This window comes from Saccopteryx bilineata, chromosome 1, assembly GCF_036850765.1.
Source record: "Saccopteryx bilineata isolate mSacBil1 chromosome 1, mSacBil1_pri_phased_curated, whole genome shotgun sequence".
Classification (NCBI taxonomy): Eukaryota; Metazoa; Chordata; class Mammalia; order Chiroptera; family Emballonuridae; genus Saccopteryx; species Saccopteryx bilineata.
Genome location: NC_089490.1, coordinates 346,426,229 through 346,450,414, shown reverse-complemented (window position 1 = coordinate 346,450,414; position 24,186 = coordinate 346,426,229). Strand labels below are relative to the sequence as shown.

At 50.0% G+C, this 24,186-nt stretch overlaps 1 protein-coding gene across 2 annotated transcripts in view; it reads right to left on the bottom strand.

Moving 5' to 3' along the window:
• Positions 1-2,767: 2,767 nt before the first annotated feature.
• Positions 2,768-24,186, bottom strand: part of CHRDL2 (chordin like 2) — a 35,174-nt gene continuing 13,755 nt past the window's right edge. The window contains exons 3-12 of one of the 2 annotated variants that reach the window (XM_066253719.1): positions 21,148-21,241; positions 19,101-19,243; positions 14,953-15,046; positions 13,295-13,350; positions 11,326-11,494; positions 10,212-10,406; positions 7,709-7,882; positions 6,787-6,841; positions 3,543-3,635; positions 2,769-2,859 (exon numbers count right to left, since the gene is read on the bottom strand). In XM_066253719.1, coding sequence (XP_066109816.1) covers positions 2,769-2,859; positions 3,543-3,635; positions 6,787-6,841; positions 7,709-7,882; positions 10,212-10,406; positions 11,326-11,494; positions 13,295-13,350; positions 14,953-15,046; positions 19,101-19,243; positions 21,148-21,241 — 1,164 coding nt within the window. Of the gene's footprint in view, positions 2,860-3,542; positions 3,636-6,786; positions 6,842-7,708; positions 7,883-10,211; positions 10,407-11,325; positions 11,495-13,294; positions 13,351-14,952; positions 15,047-19,100; positions 19,244-21,147; positions 21,242-24,186 lie in introns of both variants that reach the window. The other variant, XM_066253720.1, reaches the window with a different exon arrangement.

Below are 24,186 nucleotides of genomic sequence, written 5' to 3'. Positions count from 1 at the left end.
AAAAATAAATCCTTGTTTATATGGTCAATTAATCTATGACAAAGGAGACAAGGATGCACAATGAGGTAAAGACAGCCTCTAAATAAGTGGTATTAGGAAAATTGAACAGATAGAAGCAAAAAAAAGTTAAATTGGACACTTCCTTACACAAAATACAAAAATAAACTCAAAATGGATTAAAGACTTAAATGTAAGACATAGGCAGTACACTCTTTGACACTGCTTTTAGCAGTATATTTTTGGACATGTCTACTTGGGCAAGGGAAACAGAAAACAAATAAACAAATGGGACTACATCAAACTAGAAAGTTTCTGCACAGCAAAGGAAACCACAACACAATGAAAAGACAACCTACTGAATAGGAGAAGATATTTTCAAATGCTACATCTAATAAAGGGTTAACATCCAAAATAAATTAGAAACTCATAAAACTTAACACCGCCTGACCAGGCGATGGCGTAGTGGATGGAGCATCGGACTGGGATGCCGAAGACCCAGGTTCGAGACTCTGAGGTCACCAGCTTGAGCGCGGACTCATCTGGTTTGAGCAAAGCTCACCAGCTTGGACCCAAGGTCACTGGCTTGAGCAAGGGGTTATTCAGTCTGCTGAAGGCCCACGGTCAAGGCACATATGAGAAAGCAATCAATGAACAACTAAGGTGTTGCAACGAAAAACTGATGATTGAGGCTTTTCATCTATCTCTGTCTCTGTAAAAAACAAAAACAAAAAAGCCCAAAAAACAACCAGAAAAACAAAAAACTTAACCAACCTCCCCTAAAAAACAATCCAATGTAAATTTGGGCAGTCCTGAACAGACATTTCTCCAAAGAGGACATACAGATGGCCAAAAAATATATGAAAAGATGCTCAAAATCACTAATTGTCAGAGAAATGCAGATTCAAATATAATGGGATACCACCTCACACCTGTCAGAATGCCTATTATCAATAAATCAACAAATTAGTGTTGGTGAGGATGTGGAGAAAAGGGAATGCTCATACACTGCTGGTGGGCATGCAGACTGGTGCAACCACTGTGGAAAACAGTATGGAGATTCCTCAAAAAATTAAAAACAGAGTTGTCATACCATCCAGCAATTCCACTTCTGGATATTTATCCAAAGAAAACAAAAATACAAATTTGAGAAGATATACTCATTGCAATTTTACTAGTAATAGGCAAATTATAGAAGCAACCTAAGTGTCCATCAATAGATGAATGAATAAAGAAGATGTGGTATGTATACAATGGATATTATTCAGCAATAAAAGACAATGGAATTTTGCCATTTGTGACAACATGAATGGACCTAGAGGGTATTATGCTAAGAAAAATAAATCAGACAGAGAAAGAGAGTTACCATATGAAATCACTTATATGTAGAATGTGAAAAAACAAAACAGAAACAGACCCAGATATAGGGATCAATCGAATGGTTGCCAAAGGGGAGAGGGTGAAAGATGGAATAAAAAGTAATTAGTTTTTAAAAATAAAATAAAATGGGTGTAATTCCTACACTTTTCACCTTAAGTGGAATCATGGGCTTTAATATGTCTTTGAAATTGTAAGGAACTGTACATGTGGACAGGATAAATTATTGATGTTGTCTTTATTTTATTTATTTATTTATTTATTTATTTGTATTTTTCCGAAGCTGGAAACGGGGAGAGACAGTCAGACTCCCACATGTGCCCGACCGGGATCCACCCGGCACGTCCACCAGGGGGCGACGCTCTGCCCACCAGGGGGCGATGCTCTGCCCCTCCGGGTCATCTCTCTGTTGTGATCAGAGCCACTCTAGCGCCTGGGGCAGAGGCCAAGGAGCCATCCCCAGCGCCTGGGCCATCTTTGCTCCAATGGAGCCTTGGCTGCGGGAGGGGAAGAGAGAGACAGAGAGGAAGGAGAGGGGGAGGGGTGGAGAAGCAGATGGGCGCTTCTCCTGTGTGCCCTGGCCGGGAATCGAACCCGGGACCCCTTGCACGCCAGGCTGACGCTCTACCACTGAACCAACCGGCCAGGGCTTGATGTTGTCTTTGATTGTAACTGTTAGGCCTTCATCTCAGACCAGGTTGCCAGGGTTGCCAACCTGACTGCCAAGTCTTGGATACCCTTTGAGGTGAGCATATTTGAGCTTAGAACATTGGTCACAGCAAAATGGGGGAGGAATGCCGGCCTGGAGCATGAGACCTGGCATTGGCTTCCAAATCGGCCACTGACCTGCTCCTTGGGTTCAGACATATTACTGCTCACCCTAAACTCCACTTCCTCATTGTAAAGTAAGGCTGACAATTATAGGGAGGGATCCCTGAAACATGTGCTGGGGAAGTGCTTTGAGGCTCCATTCACCACCTCCATTGGCTAACTAGAGTCAGTCCCCCTTCTTAGGCGAATACCAAAGAGCCGTGGAGGGGGCTGCCCGTAAAGGTTGGAGGTGCCTTAGCTGAGGGCCGGGGACAGAAGCAGTACAGAGCAGGAAAGAGGCCACAGGGGCAGACATGAGCCCGGGTAGGGAGGCTGGGGAAACTAGCCCTGGCTCCTATAACAACTCACCTGAGGACAGGGGCCAGTCTCTGCCCCTTCTGCATCTCAATTTCCAGCCCTGTAAAATGGGGATAACCAGGCCTGCCTTGTAGTCACTGTGAGAACATGAGAACAGTAGATACAAACAGTAGATACAAACAGTCCTGCAAGCAGGACTGAGGGATAATGCAACTTATTTATTAATATATAACAACAAAAACTATAAAGCTCATATCTTCAACGGTTTAGGTCTTTGTTATAAGGTCTTGGTCCCTTTGTCTGGACTGGCCATAACCTTCAGCTCCGGGGTCTGGGCTAGGAAGACGTTCCAGTGACCTGCATGGAGGAAAGCAGAAGAGTTGTCTGTGTGTGTGCGTGTGTGTATGCGTGTGCGTGTGTGTGCATATGTTTGTACAACAGAAGCAGAGTGGCTGGTATAAGAAAAATGGCGAGGGGAACTGTGTGGGCCAGGGTTTGGAACCCACAGGGAGGAATGAGGCAGGTGTCCCCATCATACCCCTATATCCAGATTAATTTTGGCACCTGACCCCACCTTCAACCAAGAACTGGGGGCTGAGCTGCTTTCCTGACACTTGTTGGTGACACTGCCATCTGTGGTTCCCCCCCCCAGCTGAAGCCCCACCTGGATCTAATCTGCCTCAGTGTCATACAGCAAATTAAGGGCATCAGAAAGAAGTCGTTAAGAGAGTTCCAGGGGAAATGTTCCAGTAGAGAGGGAAGAGGCAGCACAAGGGTGTGGGGCTCAGACCGCCCTCCTCTACAGCCCTGGGTCCCTCATTTCAAGACCAAATCCAGGCAAGGCTCTGCTTTATCCTCCCGCTCCTAAGCACCGGAGTTGAGAAATCTCTGGCGCAGACGCCCACTGGATTCCTGTGCTGGGAACTGACGTCTGTGGCTCACAGCCCCCCCTCCGGGCACCAGCAGGCTGAAACTCCCCAAGAGGCCCTGGCCTCCCGCCAGCTCTCTTCCCAGGCCCCAGTCTCAGCCCCAGGTCCCACCTTCGTGGGTGCCAGTGAGCAGCCGGAAGTTCTGCGCCTCTCTCTGGAAGTCTTGCTTCCTGACTTTCTTGATCTGAATCAAGTGGAAGATTCCTGAGGGCAGAGACAAAGGCATAAGCAGGAAAGGCAAGACAATGGATCAGGAAAACGGGGTGACTTAGACTTGGAATGGACCCTATCACTTCCCTCTCTTCTCTATTCTGATCAGACACCAAATCCTGTGGACTCAATTTCTTAAATATTTGGGATCTGTTTTCCTCTCCCCACTACTACTCTCCCCACTTAGGCCCCCTCATGTCTTGCTTGAGTCACTGCACTAGATTTCTGACCACTTTTCCTCCTCCTCTTAACCTATGATCCTAGTTACTGTCATTCAAAAATACACGTTTTCCTGTCATTCCCCTTCCCTGACCTCTCATCACCTCTCTGCTGGCCCTGCTCCTGTCACCATCACCATTCTGCTCTCACACCATTGGCTGTCCACAGTTCAGAAGGGAGGGTTGAAGGAGGGAGGGCGAGAGGGAGGACAGGAGGAAGGAAGGAAGGCTGCCAGGCATGTATGGACTGATCAAGCTTTTTTTCTGGGCACAGAATTAATAATAAAAATCAATAGTTATGCTTATTCAGACACCAAGACACTAAGTGTCAGAGTTGTAGGTCCCCTTTCAGCACTGTTCCCCAGCCCCCCGAGTGGCCTTGCCTGTGCTCCAGCCCAGACCAACTACTTGAAGGTCCCTGAGGGGCCAAGCCTTTACATATGCCACCCCACTGTTGGAACTTCTTCTCCTATTGCCACCAGGTAAACTACTCATCCTCCAAACCTTAGTTGAGAAGTCTTTCTTTACCACCACCACCACCCCCAAGAAGATATAACTTCCTTCTTCCTTGGATCCCAAGGAGGAAGTTATAACAACCCACAGCTCTTGGCTTCTGTTGGTGATTGCATCTATTTCTAATGTGCTATCATTGTGTCTATTCTTGCCTCCCCTACCAGACTAGGAACTCCTGGAGGGCTTTCCTCTCTCAGGGTCCCCTAAGCCAGGCCCACACACGTTAGGCACGTGGAATGAATGAATGAATGAATGAATGAATGAATGAATGAATCCCTGGATGGATGGATGGATGGATGGATGGATGGATGGATGGATGGATGAATAAATCCATGCATGCCTAGTCCATGCCAGACCAGGCCTGGAAAGGGAATGAGGTATTATTCTGGATCTCCTGATGTTTGCATTCCATGGGGAGCTGGCCACTAGCACCACACGGGGGGCTGAGGCCCTGTGCACATGGGCTATGAGGTCACACCAACTGTTACCACTAGGGTCAGTGGCCAGAAAGAATAGATGTGACAGCAAGGCCTCTGCTAGGCCAGCACCACCCTCAAGGAAACCAAGAACTGGCCTTGGTTATGGGAGCCTACCAAGGGCAATGCACAGCACAGATTTGAGATTCAGGCCCAGGAGGCCAGAAATGTCCTTGAGATCCCAAGCCCAGGTGCCAAGGGCCAGGATGTGGGAGAGACTCACTCCAAAGGCCAAGGCTATATCATGAGCACGAGATGGGGATAAGTCAATCACCTGTCTGGAGGTGGGTGGGGGTGTGTGCACTAGAGACCGGCAGCAAGGCCAAAGGGGGACTTCCTTCCTAGGTGGGGTAGGAATTAAGAACCCTAAGGCCCCTTCTATTCTGGAACTCCAGAATCTAAAAGGCCCTTAACCTTAAGCCCACTCTCTGTTCAGCTCTGGAGTCTGGGGCTCCCCCACTGTGGTGTGGCCTCACTTAGCCCAGGTTTCAACATCCACCTGCTCAGTTTGTCTCCAGCTCAAACTTCTACTCCCTCGCCCAGCCTCCGAGGCCTGCAGCTTCCACTCTTCTGCATGAGAGAACAGCGCAGATTTCCCACTGACAATCACACCGTCGGAGTGTTTGACTCCCACGGTCAGGGACAGGGAGGCAATGGCAGGTAGATGAGGCATTTAGGTTTGCTAGTGACAGGATAGTAGGGCCTGTCACTGTGGAGTTGAAAAGCCCCAACACACCCCACCCCACCGCGTTTCTTTTCTGCTGGGCCTGGTGGTAATGAGATTGGCCTTGAGCTACCATGGCCACCTCTGCATCATTCTGGGAATACTTTGACCTTCCTGAGGTCCCTCTCTAAAAGCATAAGCTCACTTCTGTGGAGGCAGCACTGGGGACAGTCAGAGCTGGATTTGAGTCTTTACTGCTTAAACTGTGTGACTTTGAGCGAGTCATTTCTACCTCTCAGACTAAGTTTTCTTATCTGCGAAATGGGGTATTAATACACAGCCCTCAGGTTTCTTATGTGGATTAAATGAAGCACATTATACATAGTGCCTGCCGTACACCAATCACAGAGCACAGGGCATATAACGTGGGCTCTAGAGCCTGGGTGTGGGCCTGTCGCTGCTGCCCTGCCTGCAGTGCGCCCCTTTTGCCTTTCTAAATCCTGTCCAGTCCCAGACCCCTCTTCCATGGCCAGCTCAGCTCCCAGTGAGCTCTTGTTACACTCAAGTCACCAAAGGACTACTGTCTGTGATCCCAGCCCTTGCGGAGGGGGGGGGGTGTCCCAGAGTAAACATGTAGCCAACACCTGTCCAGGACCGATGGACTCTCAAGGTACAAAAGAATGATAAGGGCTACACCCCAGCTGGGAAGAATCTGCACCCGGCCCTTGCCTGCACACTCCCGTGAGTGGAGCTCGCTCCCTCCCTTCATTACAGGAAGGCTTTAAGTTCAAGAAAGTGCTTCCTCTCATTGGCTCAAACCTGCTTCACTGCAATTCTAACCGGGTTAATAATGTGGGATGAGAAGGAGAGTGACATTGTTAACACCTACTATAGGTCAGGGCCTGTACCTATGTTATTTCACTTAATTCTCCAAAAACCCTCCTCCCCAATTAACAGAAGTGAAAACTGAGGCCCACAGAGGTCAAGTGATTGCCCAAGGCCACACAGCTAAGAAATGGTAGGGCTGGGATTTAAATCTAGGTCTGATTCTAAATCCCCTGCTTATGGACCCCTGCAGTCAGTCAGAACACAGCTGCTCCCTCTGCCTGGGGCAGTCCTTCAGAGCCACGAAGCCAGTGCCCCTGAGTCTTCTCTTCTCCAGGCTGAACAGCTCCGCTTTCTTCGTCCATTCCTCCTACGACAGGGGGCAGAGTAGAGCAGGGAAAGAGCCGCATCTGACGTCACAAGACATGGGCTCTAGCTCCTCCACTTACTGGCTGTGTGGCCTTGAGCCAGGTACTTCACCTCTCTGAGCCTCAGTTTCCTCATCTGTAAAATGGGGATAATAATACCTAACTCTCAGGATCGCTGAATATCAAATGAGATAATGAACATGAAAGCACTTTGCAAACTCTAAAGTGCTTCACACATTGGTTATTATCATTGTCATTATTCTTATTATCCCTTTACTGTCCCCTTCCTATGGTCCCCTTTTTTACCACCCCACCACCACCCTCAGCCAAATGCATCAGTGGAGAAAAGTGACCTTAGAACTGACTCATGGTTAAAGGGTTTCATTTGCTTTACTCCACATGGGGGAAGGGGTCCTCAAGAGAGCCAGAAAACCGAACTCTCAGCAATTTCCTTATCAACGAAAACTCCTCTTGACCTTCATTTGGTGACATGAGTAGCCTGTTGAATAGGGTGACTTTCTCACAGAATGAGAAATCTAGTCTGATTTTAACTTACCTTGGAAGGATAGAATCTACTCTATAGAAGAGGCTAAATGAGACTAGCCTCAAATTCCTCCTGTTTTGAGGATGCTGTGAGAGCCCTCCTGCCTGAAAAGATCTCCCCTCACAAAATGCTGGAATTCCATCAATAGACATGACTTTATTTTATCAGGGTAGATGTTACTCTGTCCTGACTCCTTGCAAGGTGCAACAACCCCTTCCCCCCAAGGAGAGGGAGCACTTCGAGGCCCTGGCATCTCAGAGTAGGTGAGCTTATCAGAAAACCAGACCGAGTCAGTGTCTCCCTCTATCTTGGAATCAGGAACTCTTAAACCTGGAAGGGCAGCCAGAGACAGGTCTTCCTGGCCAAAGGCACTTGATCAACAAAATGAGCCCAGAAGGCCCCTGATGGGCCTGGAGCCCAGGAAGGGGGACACCCAGCTGGGAGTATGCCAATGCTCACCTTTTACCAGCTTCCAGAGGTAGATGTCCACCTGCTCAGAGGCCTCACGCTCAAGGGCAAAGCGACGCAGGTTGTCTGGACTTGGGGATACTGACGTGTGCACGAGGACCCGGCCCAGCGCCTTCGGACACCGGGTAGTACTGATCTCCCTGTGGCCAGGGTCTGCCTTGTCCTCTGGAGAGACAAGGAGCTTGTGAATGCTCTGTCTCCCACCCCGGTAGACTCAAAAAGAGGGGCCACTGGTCTGAATCCCCCTCAGGGTCTCTATGGTCCTTCGGAAACTTCTGGTGCCGTGGGAAGAGAAGGAGGTGTCTAGGGAGCAGAGAGGGGCAGCCTCCCATTCACCCCTACTGATTAGCATATCAGAAAACTTCTCACCCGTCAGGACCCAGCTCATCTTCCACCTCCTCTAGGCAGCCCACAGTTTCCTCTAACCCAGAGCTTTTAAAACTTCTTGCTTATGACTCCTGTTCATGCCCTTAATCCCATACTGCCTTGCATTGCCTTGTTAATTGTTTCACTTGGGTATACTTCCTCTTTAAGAGACCCACAAGGTGAAGAGCAGGAACCATGTCTTCCAAGTCCTTTGGGTCACTTACACCAAGAACAGCCTCTCAGTGAACACACACAGAATGAAAGGTTTGAGAGGGCTTGAGGGGCTGATGGCAGTAATGACAGTGGTGGTTCTAGTGGTGGAAGGGGTGGTGACGGTGATCACAATGATGGCGACTATAGTGGCGGGGGGGGGGTGAGGATGAAGATGAGGGATGGGGGTAATGTTTTTTGGATACAGTCTTTTTTTTTTTTTGTATTTTTCTGAAGCTGGAAAAGGGGAGGCAGTCAGACAAGACTCCCGCATGTGCCCGACCGGGATCCACCCGGCATGTCCACCAGGGGGCGATGCTTTGCCCATCCGGGGTGTTGCTCTGTTGCGACCAAAGCCAGTCTAGTGCCTGGGGTGGATACAGTCTTAAGGCTTTGACATGCTGGAATTTCAAGAACATTCTCCATGTACCAACATTCCGGGACTATTTTTCAGGAAATGAAGGACTAAGTCCCTACATTTACACCCCCTTCTAGACGCTTACTAGTTGCGAAGCCCTTAGATGTCCATCTACAAAGACCTGTTACAGTCTCAATATTTTTAGAAGGAAGTGGACTGGGTGCTGGTGGCAGAGCCCAGCCCCCAGACCAGGTATGTTTGTGAAGGAGCCCAGAAGGGAGCGTCAGCCAATCTCAGAGAGAATTCAGGCTGACCCGCCCCTCGTGTTCCAGGCTCCGCCCATCACGCTCCCTCCCTGACCCTATCCCAATAGTGTCTTACTCTGTTAAATAATAGTCATTCCTTATGTTTGGATTTTGATTTACAATTCAGAAAGCATTTTCATCAGCTCCGTGTCTGAAGCTCAGAAAGGTAAAGTAACTTGTCTAAGCTCACAAGGGTAAGGTAGGTAAGTAATAAGTGGGTAAGCAAGCTAACACAAGCACGAATACCCAGCTGTTAAATGCTGGGGTAGGTGAAGACTTAGGATAATTGCAGCCGCTCAGTTATCTCATTTGTGAAATAACTGAATTGTGAGAATTAAATGAATATGTGAGATCTCCTGGCCCTAGTAGGTCCTTGTGCATGTTTCCTGCTATTTCTTCCCTGTCCCTCTCCTTTCAGCTTTTCCAACCCAGCCCTTGAACCAGATGTTGGCAGGGCACAACCTCACCTTGCACCTTTTACCCCACCTGCCCTCTTTCTAGGCTGTAGGAAATAGGTCTGCCTCTCACATCAGCTACGGTTGACACTCACGGGCCTTGCTTCTCAGTGACATACTCTGATGTTTCCTTTGGCACACTCATCAATCCTAGGGTCACGTGACATTGTTGAAGGCACTCGGCTGGCAAGTCTGGAAGCCTGAGTTCTAGTTCCAGCTCTACTGCTACCTTGCTGTGTGACTTAGGAAAGTCCTTCCTCTTTTCTGGGTCTCAGTTTTCCCACATGAAGATGAAGTTTAAAGGAAGTCAACAGAGGTCAAAAGCATGGTCTTTGGAGTAATCTCAGCTCTGTCACTTACAGTTAGTTATAATGACCTGGGACAAGGAATTTATCTTCTTGTTCGGTAAAATGAAGATAGATACCTTTCTTGTTCATTGTGGTGAGGATTACATGAATTCAATAAACACTGGCTATTTCTCTTAAAAGTCCTAATATCCTAAGATGTTAAGACTTTATGGAATGCAGAACACTTTGATTCTATGCATATATGTCTGAGAGTCCATGAATCTGTCTCTGAAACATTAGATGATGCTTCCACAAGTAATATATTACAAGACTGGCATTTTTCCACTGCTGTGCTTCTAACATTCTGTGCATCTAAAAACCCTGCATTCTATGGCTCTGAGTCCATGCCCCGTCCATGTTAGAGATGTCCCAAGTGTCTGGGCCCTGGGGAGAGAGACCAGGGCTCACTCTGGTTAGCACCCTCCCTGCCCCCACCCCCGGCATCCTTTGTACCTGGGCAAATCTTGCAGCACTTTCCAGCCACTTTCTCGGGGTGATGGCAGGGGTACTCAGTGGGGCAGGTCACCCGCTGGCAGTCCTGGCGGCCGTCCTGACAGGTGCACAGGATGCAGGGCAGGGGTCCAAAGGAGCGAAAGGCTGGGTGCCACACTTCCCCATGTGAGTACGTCTTCCCGCCATGCACACAGGCTGGGCCAAGGAGGGCAGAGAGGGAGAAGGATCAGTCAGTGCCTTGCACTCTGGCCAGAGTCAAGTTATAGGAGGTGGGGCCTTGGGAGCCCCTGCTCCACCAGTCTGGCTCAACCACACTGCCTGTGAAGTGGAGGCCAGGGTATAAAACCGGCCCCACGTCCCTGCTGTCACCCTATCTCAGCACTCAGGGATGAGATGTGCCCAGTAAGGACTTGCTGAAGAAGGAGAGCCCTATTCCTGCCCTCACAGCCCGCCTGGTGGAGCGAGGAGGGGGCTGGCCTCACCATGGGAGATCTGACATCAAGTTCTGTCACTACCTGGCTGAGAGCTTAGCAGGTCCCTTCCCATTTTTTGGCCTCAATGTCCCATCTGTACAAAGAAAGGGCTGGATGACAGCTCTGCAGCCACCCCCACTGCGGCAGTGGGGTGCCCTCCCACTCTGACACGGCTGCCCCTCTGGCCTTCTTTCCTCGCTCCACCCCCGCTGTCCTCCGGCACCCCAGCGCTGCTCAGTCCGTCCTTTGTAAAAAACTTTCCCTCAGCATTCCCTGGTTATAGTAACTTATTGCTATGTCTGCAGCCCCTCCAGGACAGGGACCACTTTCCATCTCTCTGTTCTGTGCTCCTGGATTCCCAGCAAAGACATGGCAGATGCTCAAAAATACACAGCCCCAGTCCCGGGGCTGGCTCTGTCTCTACCTCAGTACTCTGAACCTCAGTGTCCTCATCTGTCTAAGGGGGGATTAGACCTGATGTCCTCTAAGGGCACCTTCAGTTTGGATGTTCTATGAGTCTGTAAGCTCACAGCCACATTGAAATTAGAGAATCACTGAGGCAGGGGTACAGGAATGGGAGGTAGGAGCCATTGGGACCCCCCTTTCCCACTTCAGGGGTTGGCGGAGGTCCCAGTCCCCACCTTTCTTATGTTTCTCCTTCAAGACGATCTTGACTGTTGTGCTGCCCGCCCCCTTTGGTCGGAAGTGGCGAGGGATGAAGCCCAGAGGGGAGCTGAGCCCCGTGGGGGCAGGGGTGCCCAGGCCTCTCTTTCTCCCACCGTCCCCTGAACATGGATCCTGGGAGTGTCTCTGCAAATGGCAGGAAGGATGAAGATCACTGAGGGGCCGCCAGTGACAGAGCAGTGAGACAGAGGCCGCAGTGAGCCGCCGGAGGGAGACACCACCATGACTTCCTGGTGAAGAGAGGGCACAGGCTGGGGGCAGCAGGAAGACCTGGCTGGAGTCTAAGGTGTTCTCGGACAATGGATCTTTGAAAACTTGGAGGATAGTTCTTTGGAAATCCAGCCTCCACCAAGCCCTCCTTAGGCCTGTCAGAACCAGGGCTTGGGGCTGGGTGGGCAGAGGGGGTTGAGATCTTGATCTGGGTGACATAAATGATCAGGGACCTGGAGAACTTGAAGAAATAGAAGGTGAGAGTGCACTGAGGATGAGAGTCAGGAAGTTCTTCTTTGTCTGAGAGATTTAGGTGATGAGACAAGAAAAGCCTCTGAAACTCCCACCAGAATCCCATAGGATGGGAAGATGAGGAGCAGACCCCTTCCAAGGCCAGAGGGTCTCCAGAACTCAGGCCCCTTTCCCGAGCCGCTCGAACCCAGGATCTCAGGACTCCCTTCAGACCAGTCAGGAGGGCTGGCAGTAATAGCAGGAGGTGTGTGGTGAGGGCAGTGTAACTGGTCAGGAGCTTTGCAGCTCAGTTTGGGGATTGGCGGCTCTAGGCTGGGAGAGGAGCAAGGGACTGGGGGTAAGGGGCAGAGCTTTAACCCACTTCACTGACCCCAAATCATTCACATTCCTTTTTCTACAGCCCCTTCCTGCCTCACACAGTCTCAGTTAGTCCTTTGATGGCTGGACTGAGCCCACAAGAGTTCCCAAAACAGAAACTGTCTTGCACCAGCACAGACCCAGGTACCTAAGAGGCCCCTAGGAAATGCTTGTCAAGTAGAATAGAAGCAAGAAGGAATTGAAGAGCCCAACCCCCAAATGGCAACTCGCCCACATTATCCAGTAAGTAGTTGCTCAGGGCCCAGAACTAAGCCCGGAAGCATTCACTTAGCACACTGCCTCCTTGGGAGCGGATGGGAGGGAAAGGAGATGGCCTGGCTCGGGTCCTGTGGAACAGAGGTCCCCACCTGAGAAGGTCCAGCCTGGGAAGGGAGGATGAACTGGCAGAAGAGACAGAGAGCTCATTGGTTCAGAACCCAGGGGAGTCACGGAGAAGGGGAGCCCAGCCTCCACTCCCCAGAGTCCAGGTGACCTAGGCTGAAAGAGCAGGTGGAGCTGTTCACATTATAGACAGCACAGATGGCAGATGGGGACCTGAGGCAGTTTGTAAGCCCATTCTCCTATCATTTTCTGTCTGGCCAGAGAGCTGGGTAGTTTAGCTCATCTAACTCTAGACCAAGCTTGAAAGGGGCCAGGACCAAAGGAGGAGGAGGAAACAGAGAGGTAGCCTCCAGACGAAGAACCAGTACCTCAGGATGGGTGGGGAAGGCTGACCCAAGTCAGAGGCCACTCCCTCAGGGGAACACGCTGCTCAGAGGTGGCCCGAATAAGGGCAGACACAAGGTCTGGATGGAACAGTGTCCAAGAGTTTCTCAGGAAGAAAACCAGTAAGTTTAGGGCTTGCTTCTGCTTGTCTAGTGCTTTTTCCTCGGCTCCTCCTGGCCTGTCAGTCACGATGGGAGCCATGAAGAGAGACTAGGGAGACGGATTGGACATGGTGGGGCTAATGGAGCTGACCCAGGGGCCAAGTGAGAAATGAGAACAGCAACTCCTAGTGCTTGCTCCTGCTCCAGACTCACGGAGAGGAGGCCCTGGACACCAGCCCACCTCACCTCCCCTACCCCATCAGTCCAGCTGTGTACTCACCGCCCCACGGTGTGACTGGGTGGTGTCCTCTTCACCTGATTTCTCTCCTGGCCCATCTGGAAACCCAAAGGGGAGTCGTATCAGCCTCTGCCTCCTCAGCCTTGCTGACTGGGACCTTGCAGGCCTCTGCCTCTAGGTTCTGCCCCTCCAACGCCTAGTGCTAGTTCTGCAGCCCCTGAACACCTGCAAGTCCCTTTGTCCCGGGGGAACTTATTCCCACTTATTATAGCCTTTCCTCGCCCTTGGGTTGATGAAGTTCCTACCTTTGGGTTGCTGCCTCAGTTTCTACTGCTCACTACCTCCTGGTCACCATTAGAACTGACCCAGAATCCCATTCCTGCAGCCTGCTTAGTTGTGGTCCCTTGGGCAGCCACTCTGCCTAGCCACACATGAAGTCTGTAGGCCTTGGCCTGCACATTACACTCCTGGGCAGCACTAACCCTCTGCCCCTCTGGCTGGGACACCCTGGAACTCCATCTCCCACCCCCTGGGGGGCCAGCACACAAGGCCCTTTGGAGCCCTGGAACTCCCTAAAGCCCAGAGTGGGCTTCTCTCTCCCAAGTCCCCACCTCACATACAGTCTGGCATCCTCTGAGCATTCTAGGTTCAAAGACCGAGAACACTGGAATTAAACTGTCCATTAGAAATCACTGAGGCCAACTGCTCAGGGCAGACACACCATAGCTAAGGCCCAGAGAGGGGAAAGAATCTGCAGGAAATTGCTGGAAGAGCCAGGATGGAACCAGAGTCATCTGGCTTCTGGTCCAGTGCCCTTCCACAGCACCTAGGGAAATATTCCACTGTGGTTCACTCCCCTCCCCAAGTCCTGCCTCCTCCAAGAAATTTTCTTAGATTACCTCCACCCACAGGACAGTCCAACCATCTGTGCACTTTATTCTGCTTACACTGATGGCCCTTCATTAGCCGATGTATTAGCCTATCTCTGTCCTATACAGAGATTCGACCTGGATTCTGCTTGGCATGCATGCTCTGAGCCCCAGTGAGCCCAGACCTGTGTCCAGCTCTGCTGTGAGGATGACAGAAGGAGAAGTGGTCCCTGCATGTACAGACGCCCTCTCCTGAGCCTCTTTTGAGCCTCTGGCCTCATCTGATTGCCAGGACCTCAGCAGCGCCCCTTTGCATGAGCTCCATCCAGTTTCCATCTGGCTCAGTACCTACCCTCGTGCCCACGCCTCCTGCCCATGTCTCCTACCCCCACTCCACTCCTGCCTCCTGCTCCCAGTGCCCCTAGTGCCCACATGTGCACTCATAAGAGGGAAGCATGAGGGCGTTCACCATGGGGTGAATCTTTGGCCAATGGAACTTAATGGCTGGGGGACAAATTCTTATTCTTCCTCCATCAATCCCGGACTTTTCTGAGAAGCAGATGATGACCGAGAGCAAGAGGTCATGCTTGATATCAAGCAGAGGCAGCTCCCCAACGCATTCTTACATCATTCCTCCCTGCCTCCCTGCCTTACTCCTCCTTCCCCTCCTTCCTGCGCCCTGGGGTTGCAATGAGAAATGCACCTCAGCCTCTACTGAAGGCTCAGCTTTCTGGGAGGGCTGGGCCACGCTGAGTGTCCCCTGAGGTTCCCCCTGCTCTAACAGTCATGCCTGGGTCCCTGGGGTAGGGACAGATCTAGGGACAGACTCACCTTTGCAGGCCTGGCAGCAAGAGCTGGGTAGCGGGAGGGGTGCAGGGCAGCCTGGTTCTGGGCAGGTCATGAGGCCACAGTAGATCTGGCCCTCCTGACAGACAGAGCAAACAGGAGCTGGGAGATAACCTCTGATGAGGATCAACCTTGGAGGGAGGAGAGCTCCCTGCCCTGGGGCCACATGGCTTTGCTGTCTCCCCTCAGGTGGGGGAGGGAGAGAACAGCAGGGTGACCTAGGCAAGGCTCAGCCAGTTCAGAAGAAGGTTCCTCTGTACCCTCCCCACTCCCACTCCAGGCCCTGAAGTAGCATTCATCCTTCAGCTTCTAAAGTGTTTTCATACCCTGTCTCTCCCTAGGCTCTCACAGCCATTCAGCAAGGTGGGACACTTCCATCCTACAGATGGGGAGAGCCTGCAGCAGGGCCTGGACTGCCTAGAGTCAGAGACACAGCCGCCAGAATGGACTAGAGCCCAGTTTATGGCTTTTCCTACTGGAATCAATATCCTTCCCCCCTGGCCTGGAAAGCGGGGCCCAGCATAAGGAGGGACATGGTGGGAATACCTTGGGCTCGTCTTGCTCTCACAGAAAACCCCAGGTCTGAAACTTTAGGACCCAGCCTGGAAATGCAACTTGGCAGGGAAAAGGGCCTTCTGGGAATCAGGAGGCCAGAGGCCCTTGGGTGAGTCACTTCTCTTCTCAGGGTCTCAGTTTCCTCCTCTATAAAATGGGGGCAGACCCATCTGGGCTCTGAGTTCAAGTGTAAAAACCCTTTTTAAAATGTAAGGCATAGGCCCTGGCCGGTTGGCTCAGTGGTAGAGCGTCGGCCTGGCGTGCAGAAGTCCGGGGTTCGATTCCCAGCCAGGGCACACAGGAGAAGCGCCCATCTGCTTCTCCACCCTTCCCCCTCTCCTTCCTCTCTGTCTCTCTCTTCCCCTCCTGCAGCTGAGGCTCCATTAGAGCAAAGATGGCCCGGGCGCTAGGGATGGCTCCTTGGCCTCTGTCCCAGGCGCTAGAGTGGCTCTGGTCGCAACAGAGTGACGCCCCGGAGGGGCAGAGCATTGCCCCCTGGTGGGTGTGCCGGGTGGATCCCGGTCGGGCACATGCGGGAGTCTGTCTGACTGTTTCTCCCCATTTCTAGCTTCAGAAAAATACAAAATAAATAAATAAATAAATAAATAAATAAATAAATAAATAAAAATAAAATGTAAGGCATCACCCTGCATAAAAATTAATTCAAAATGGATCAAAAACCTAAATATAAGATCTGAAACAATAAACTACATAGAAGATAAACATAGGTACTAAATCTATGGACCTTTGACTATAGAAAATTTATAATTTTTACCCCAAAGGCAAGGGAAGTAAAGACAAAAATAAATGAATGGGACTATATAAAGCTAAAAAGCTTCTGCACAGAAAAAAACACACCAAAAAAATGACAACAAAGCCAATAGGCAGCCAATGAAGTGAGAGATGATAGTTGCAAACAACAGCTCCAATAAAGAGTTAATATCCAAAATATATAAAGAACTCACAAAGCTCAGCAACAAACAAGCAAACAATCCGATTAAAAAATGGAGAGAGGACCTGAATAGACACTTCAGATGGCCACATATATATTAAAAGATGCTCATCTTCACTAGCTTCAAGAATTGCAAATCAAAACTACAAAGTATGGTGGTTCCTCAAAAAAGTAAGACTAGAACTACCATATGACCCAGCAATCCCTCTACTGGGTATCTACCCCCAAAACTCAAAAACATTGGTACATAAAGACACATGCACCCCCATGTTCATCGCAGTATTATTCACAGTGGCCAACACATGGAAACAACCAAAGTGTCCCTCGATAGAAGACTGGATAAAGAAGATGTGGTATGACAACATGGATGGACCTTGAGAACATTATACTGAGTGAAATAAGTAAATCAGAAAAAGCTAAGGACTGTATGATTTCACACATAGGTGGGATATAAAATTGAGATTCATGGACATAGATAAAAGTGAAGTGGTTACCAGGGGGAAAGTGACGGGGGTAGGAGAGAGGGAGAGGGCATAGAAAGGGACAAATACATGGTGATAGAAAATGATCTGACTTTGGATGATGGGTATACAAAAATAACGAACAGTTCAAATGCTATAGAAATGTTTATCTGAAACCTATGTACCCCTATTGATGAATGTCACCCTGTTAAATTTAATTTTCTAAATAAAATTAAAATAAATAAATAAAATGTAAGGTATTTTGAAGATGGGAGGAAGTGATATTACCTCAAGCCCTTTCCCTATTACTTTTATTTATTTATTTATTTATTATTATTATTATTATTATTTAACAGGACAGAGAGAGAGTCAGAGAGAGGGATAGATAGGGACAGACAGACAGGAACAGAGAGAGATGAGAAGCATCAATTATCAGTTTTTCTTTGCGACACCTTAGTTGTTCATTGATTGCTTTCTCATATGTGCCTTGACCGTGGGGCTACAGCAGACCGAGTAACCCCTGCTTGAGCCAGAGACCTTGGGTCCAAGCTGTTGAGCTTTGCTCAAACCAGATGAGCCCGCACTCAAGCTGGCGACCTCAGGGTCTCGAACCTGGGTCCTCCGCATCCCAGTCCAACACTCTATCCACTGTGCCACCACCTGGTCAGGCCCTATTACTTTTCCAATGAGTCTCAAAAGTAAGGGTTCTAATTCCTCAGACTCAGGTAAACAGGCATGAAAAGAAGAAATGGGAGACCCTAGTAACCAGCGAGAGGGACAAGGAATCACAAGAATGCTTTCATTACCCAACCACCATCACTTCTGTCTCTCCCCACAGCCCCCTCCTATCCAGGCCTTGTCCCTTCACAGGAAGCAACACTATGCAGGGAAAGGAACATGGGTTTTGAAGTTATGAGACCCTGGGTCTAAATTCTGGCTCTGCTACTTAACTAGCTGTGTGACCTTAGGAAAGTTGTTTAGCTGCTCTGAGCTTCAATTGTTTCATCTGATATCTTTCTCCTAGGGTCACTGGGAGGTTGTATATTAACATGAGGTATTCTATGAACCTAGTAGGTACAGTGGGGTAGATAGACCACTTCAAGAGATTCAGGCCCTATGAAAATAATTGCTCTCTAGGTTGATTTATAAGTAGTCACTCTCATTTGTAAGCTGTTTGTTCAACAGCACAGATACTTTAAGGATCAGAGCCCGTAGACTGATGGGATCCTTTTATTGAATGGATGGAGCAGCAGGCTTGAGAGAAGTTACTTATTCAAGGTCACAGAGGGAACCATGGCAGAACTACAGCTCCAACATGGGTGTCCAACACCTAGTCTAGACCTCCTCCCCTCACATCACTGCTAAATCTGATGATTATTTTAAATAGAGAGGACACCGGAGATCACCTGGTCAGACTCCCTGTGTACATACACAAAGGAACTGAGGCCCAGAGAAGTTTGGTGACCGGGTAGTAAGGAAATTTGGAGACAGGAGTTTCTCCTGACAATGCACAGATGAGAAGCCCAAGGGTAAGAATGCCATGCTGAAACCCCCTGCAAACCTAGAGCAGGGCCATACCTAGAACCCCTGCAGAGGAGGAGGGTGAAGACTTTCCAGACCAGGCCTTGTTTGGCTTCAGTCTCTGTATGTACCTTGTAACATGGCAGAGTCAGCCCTGCCTGTCCCTAGGCCCAGCTCTGACAACAGCAGCGGGAGTTTAGGCAGTTTCAGGTTAAATTCCATTTGCTACAGTCTGGCCCTGTCTCTGTGCCCCAGGACTGATAACTGATTATGCACTCATTCATTCCTTCAACGATCATTAAAGACATTCTGTATGCCCGGCCCTGGGCCAGGAGCAGTGGAAGATAAAGAAATAAATTGGGCATGTTCCCTCTTCTCTCCCAGGAGCGCAAAGCCTACCTGGGAAATAGAAATGGGCAAATGTCAGCGCAAGGTGACCCGCGCTGTAACAGGCAGCTCAGGAGGCTGCAGAAACCCAGAGGAGGGCAGGCTGCTCCAAACTCTAATGACCCTTTGCCCCTGAGCCCATTCACTCTCACTTTGCTTTGACTGGGAGGGCAGTCTCCTCTCTCCCAGGCCACTCCACCATGCTTTTCAGGCCCAGACCTCTGGCCTGGGCTAACAGGAAGGTAGGAGGTTCTTACGGTACAGCTGCAGAGGACACACTGGTTGGGCAGGCGGGAAGGGAACAGCTCGTGGGCACTGAACATCTCTCCGTGTTGATACGTGGTCCCGTTGTGCTGGCAGGACTTTGGAGGGGCGCGGAGCCCAGAGGGGGTGTGAGGTTCTGCAATGGGGAGGGGCAGGAGGAAGAAGAAGAGGTTTCATGTGGACCTAAGAACTTTGCCAGAATTAAGTGGGTCACTTTTCTGAAGATTTTGCATTTTATCCCATCTTAGCATTTAAATTGAACTCTATCCTCAATCTTCCCAGACAGTCCCTATATCAGCTAACCAAGAAGAGGTCCTGCTGACACCTACATCTGACTTTGTCACTCACTTCCACGGCTCCTCACCGTGGCCTACCAGCCCCCCACCTGACCCCCGGCCAGTGCCTGAGCTGGTCCTGACCAGAGCCAGAGGCAAGGTCAGAAGCCTCAGCACCACTGAGTCCCACTCGGCGGGGACCTGCATTAGTTCATTCAGCATTCAGTGAGTGTCCACGGAGCGCCTCCTAGTGCCAGGCCCTGCACTAGGTGCTGGGGACACAGTAAACAGCACAAAGTCCCTCATGAAGTGACATGCTAGTGGAGTCAGCTAGGATAGACTGTCCCTGTACTTGGTGTAAGCTCCCGTCATTCACTGGCCACCAGAGCCTCCCTCCCCATCTCCTGCCAATCAGCCCTCATTGTGCCAGGTGGAGGGGAAGCCTCCAAGGCTCCTGTCCTGGGAGAACTGCTCCATCTCTCAGACACCTCACTAAACACCTCTCTGCACCAGGCTCCACATTAGGCACTGGGAATGGAGTGCTGAACAAGGCTCAGCCCCTCCCATCAAGAAACTCACAATCTAATTGGTAGAGACACATGCCATAGGCAGTGACATGGTCACATAGTAAGGGCTAAGGCTCTGAGGAGGAGCCACCAACTCAACTGGGCCATGAGAGTGAGGTATGGTCAGGGAATGGTCTGAGTTGAGTCATGAGGAACATGTAGAGCTAGGAGAACAGAGGGGCAGGAGAGAGAGAGGGAGGGAGGGGCTTGTGAAGAAGCAGGGCCTGGCCCAAGGCACAGTCAGCAAGGAGCGGTCAGGACTCCGAGAGTCAGCCTCAGACAGGGAGGAGGCATATGCCCCCTCACTGGGCAGGACGAAGCTCAGAGACCCTGCTCCCTGGGGGAATCCTGAGCTTAGGAATCTGTGACCCAGGGCAGAGCCACAGTTAGATCCTACTACAGTCCCACTTGGAAAATGAGCCCCTCTATGTCCACTCCACACAGGTCCCCGGCTCACCAGGACAGCCCTGGTTCCAGAGTTTGGAGGCTGAGGCTGTAACCCAGCACCTCCCTCATCACTTTCGTGATGCTTCTAAGGATCCATTCTCCTCTTAACATCCCCCCGCTCCCACTCTTCTAAACTGGCCTTCTTGTTGACTGCCTCTGTTAGCCCACTTGGTTGTGCCCATTTCTTCACACATACCTCTCTCTCATATCTTTACTTCCTAGATCCCCAGTCATAGAGACTCTCATAGTCTTAAACTCATGGAATCACAGACATTTAGCATCAGGACACACAGAGTCCCTGAGCCTCAGTGCTGGGAGGGATCTCAGAGTACACATACTGCAACTCCTCTGGCCATTCCCAGCCCCAGGGCCGTCACCCTGGGCTCCCTGCAGGCGCTCCCAGCTCATGCACCCACTACACAGGCAGGTCCACCTCCTCTGCCTCTGGCCAGCCGGCTAGAGACTGGAGCCTGAGCGTGCCAGCAAAAGGCCAAGATCCTCCTCTATCTGCCAGCTACTCTCCACACTTTCTCCCCCCTCTTGCCAAGCACTGCTACTCAAGAATGAGAGGTGTGCTGTGACCCCAGCCCTCCTTGGGTACCAGGATGTTTCTTCCCCTGAGTACCTTTGTGCCTCAACACCTCTGCTGGCTAGAGACTGCCCCCTCATTCCAGGGGCCTCCCTCCGCCAGAGGCTTGCATCGAGGTGAGATGAGGGTCAGCAGGCCCAAGGGGATGAACAAGGCTACTCACCCACACACCGGGGACAGCACTGCTGTGGCTCCGTCACAGGCTGGGGGCAGTGGACAGGTGGGCAGTGGAGGCGGTAACAATTCACATGGGCACTCTGAAGGGGAAACAGAGGTTGGTCCTGGTTCCAAAGAGCCACTGTCCCCCACTTGAACCTGTCCTCTCCCAAAACCCTAACCCAATTGTAGACACTGTGCTCGTTTTAAGCCTGTGGTGGGATGTAAACAATAAATTTGTGTGTCCAGTCTCGCCTGTTCTCCTGCTCACTTGCTTGGCTCGCCCATCCATGTTCCTCCCTGACCATGGAGGAGCGCACAGTGTGCGCGGGTTTGAGCAGGCTTGTGTCCCTTTCATGGTGCCTGAGACATATAAATTAAAGTCTTGAGTTGTTTCTACATTGATCTTGACTGTGTTATTTTAACTCCAGGGCTTTGTTCTTTGACCTCTGAGCTAAAACTTTACAGTTAACAGAGGAATGTGACATCCGAGGACAGGTGACAGGAATGGGAACTAGAAACCTGATGTGGAGAAGACTCGGGGCTCTGTGACCCACTCCCTACACTTCTGGAGCTTTGGTGACCCTGCACAAAGCCCTAGGAGTCAGCACCAGAGAAGGAAGAGCCCAGAGTTCTTATGCTTTTTCAAGTACACCAAATGAAAGAGAAGGGAGCAGAGAAACATAATAGAGAGAGATGAGGAGCTGCAGAGAGAGAAGCATCACCTGCTTTGGGGGGTTTTCCAGTCCTGGGCTTCCCACACTTTCCTCTCCCCTGTTCTAAGGGCCATTGCTCTGTGTTGTAATGGGCCACATACATCTACGTCATCTATTCACCACGATTCCCAAGAACAGGGACCGAGTCTCATTCTATTCATCTCTGGATTGTCAGCACAGGGCCTGGGTCCAAGCTAGTACCTGCTATAATTTGAATAAATGAATGAGTGAATGAACAAAAGCCAGGAGGGGAAGAACAGATGGTCTCTCTCTTAGAGGAATGAAGCCAGCTTTGTTCAGACTTTGAAGTTGGCAAGTTTGTTTCCAGCTTCGCTGCCCACCTGCGGCCCCTACAGCACTTCTCCCAGAGGCAGCCTCTGACCCCATGGAAAGCTCTGGCCCGGGCCTAGTTCCTTTTGAGTCACTGCTTCCCAAGGATTCATCTAGGCTAAGGGGCATCACAGAGTCCAGAGAATTGATCTGAGCTCCAAAAAAGGCCTTCTGGAGGCCTGGCATACCTGGGTGCTTAATGAATGTCCAGAGGGTGACCTGAGCCCTCAGGTGAGAAAGTAGGGTGGAGTGCAAGGAACTGTATGGCCTGAAGAAGCCAAATCTCTCTCTTGATTCTGGCCTTGAAGGATGTAAGGGATGGAGGTGATCAGTGACACGCAGTGGGAAGTGAGATGAAGACTGACTAGGGGTTGAAAGGGCAGGGGGCCAGGTAGCCAAAGGGTGCCCCTCAGGGAAGTCTTAACTCCTGTGTATTGAGTAGCTACTAAGAGGAGGCTTTATGTTCTACAGAAATGTATGATCTCACTTCACCTTCTCAAGAATCCCAGAGGTAGATACTACTACCCACACATTCAAAATGAATAAACAGTGTCTGAGAGATCAATATGCCTAAAGTGACACAGCAGGTAAGCACTACCTCCAGGGCCCTGCCCTGCCTGTGGTGGATGGGCGGGGCCTCACGCATTTGCTCAGTGTTTACTGCTCAGCTGCAGTGTGCCAGGGGCACAGCAGGGATGTGTGAATGGCCAGGTTTCTGCTCTCATGGAGCTTCCATCCTTGCAGGGGGAGACAAGCCATAAAAACTAAACAAGTAGGAACAAGATTATTTCAGATGTTAAATGTATGATAATAATCACACAGGGTAATACGATTGAGTTTAACAAGGTTAGACTATTTTAGAAACATCAGTCAGAGAAAGCCTCATTGGGATAAGATGGGAAGGAACCATTCATAAGAAGTTCCAGAGGAAGAATATTCCAGGTGGAGGATCAAGTAGGAATGAGTTTGAAGTGTTGGCGCAGGTAGGAAAGGGTGTTGGAGAATAAGCGGAGATCAGATCACACAGAGCTAGAGCAGGGAGTTTGAGTTTTACTTTAGCTGTACTGAAAAGCTATTGGAGGGTTTCAGCGGCTTCTGCAATGACATCATCAGTTGTAGGTTCAGCAGAATCCTTCTAGCTCCTATGTGGAGGATGGACTTAGAGAAGGAACAGGGAGGCCCATTGAGAGGTTCTGTTAACACAGGGGTAGTCAACCTTTTTATACCTACCACCCACTTTTGTATCTCTGTTAGTGGTAAAATTTTCTAACCACCCACCGGTTCCACAGTAATGGTGATTTATAAAATAGGGAAGTAACTTTACTTTATAAAATTTACAAAGCAGAGTTACAGCAAGTTAAAGCATATAATAATAATTATTTACCAAGTACTTTATGTCGGATTTTCGCTAAGTTTGGCAGAATAAATCTTTATAAAATCTTATAAATATTTATAGTTAAATCTATCTTTTTATTTATACTTTGGTTGCTCCGCTACCACTCACCATGAAAGCCAGAACGCCCACTAGTGGGCGGTAGGGACCAGGTTGACTACCACTGTTAACAGGTGAGAGACAAAAGTGGCTTAGGTTAGGGGGGCAGTGATGGTAAGAAAAGTGAAGGGATTCAGAATATCATTTGGGGGTATTGGCTACAGCTCTTTGGGTCGAGGGAACTGTGTTTGTAAACTCTGGGGAGGGAGAACTGAATTAGCTGTGGATCACAAAATTTGGTCTTCGTCAACTGGACCACATAATATGTCTGGAATTTTCTTCTGTTCTGCTTTCCTTCCTGTTCTTTGGCTGTATTTCATAAAGTTCTTTTTAAAAAGCTGATTGGCCTCAGATGTGCTAAGGAACACCGAGGGGAAGCAGTCATGGGGGTTGTGCTCCCCTTGGCATCAGAGTTTTACCTGGGGCCAAACTGGTAGAAATAGTGGGGAGTCAGAAGGAAAGGCCCCAGGAGGCGGGAGGCCCTGGTGATCAGAGGCCCGAGAGGCCG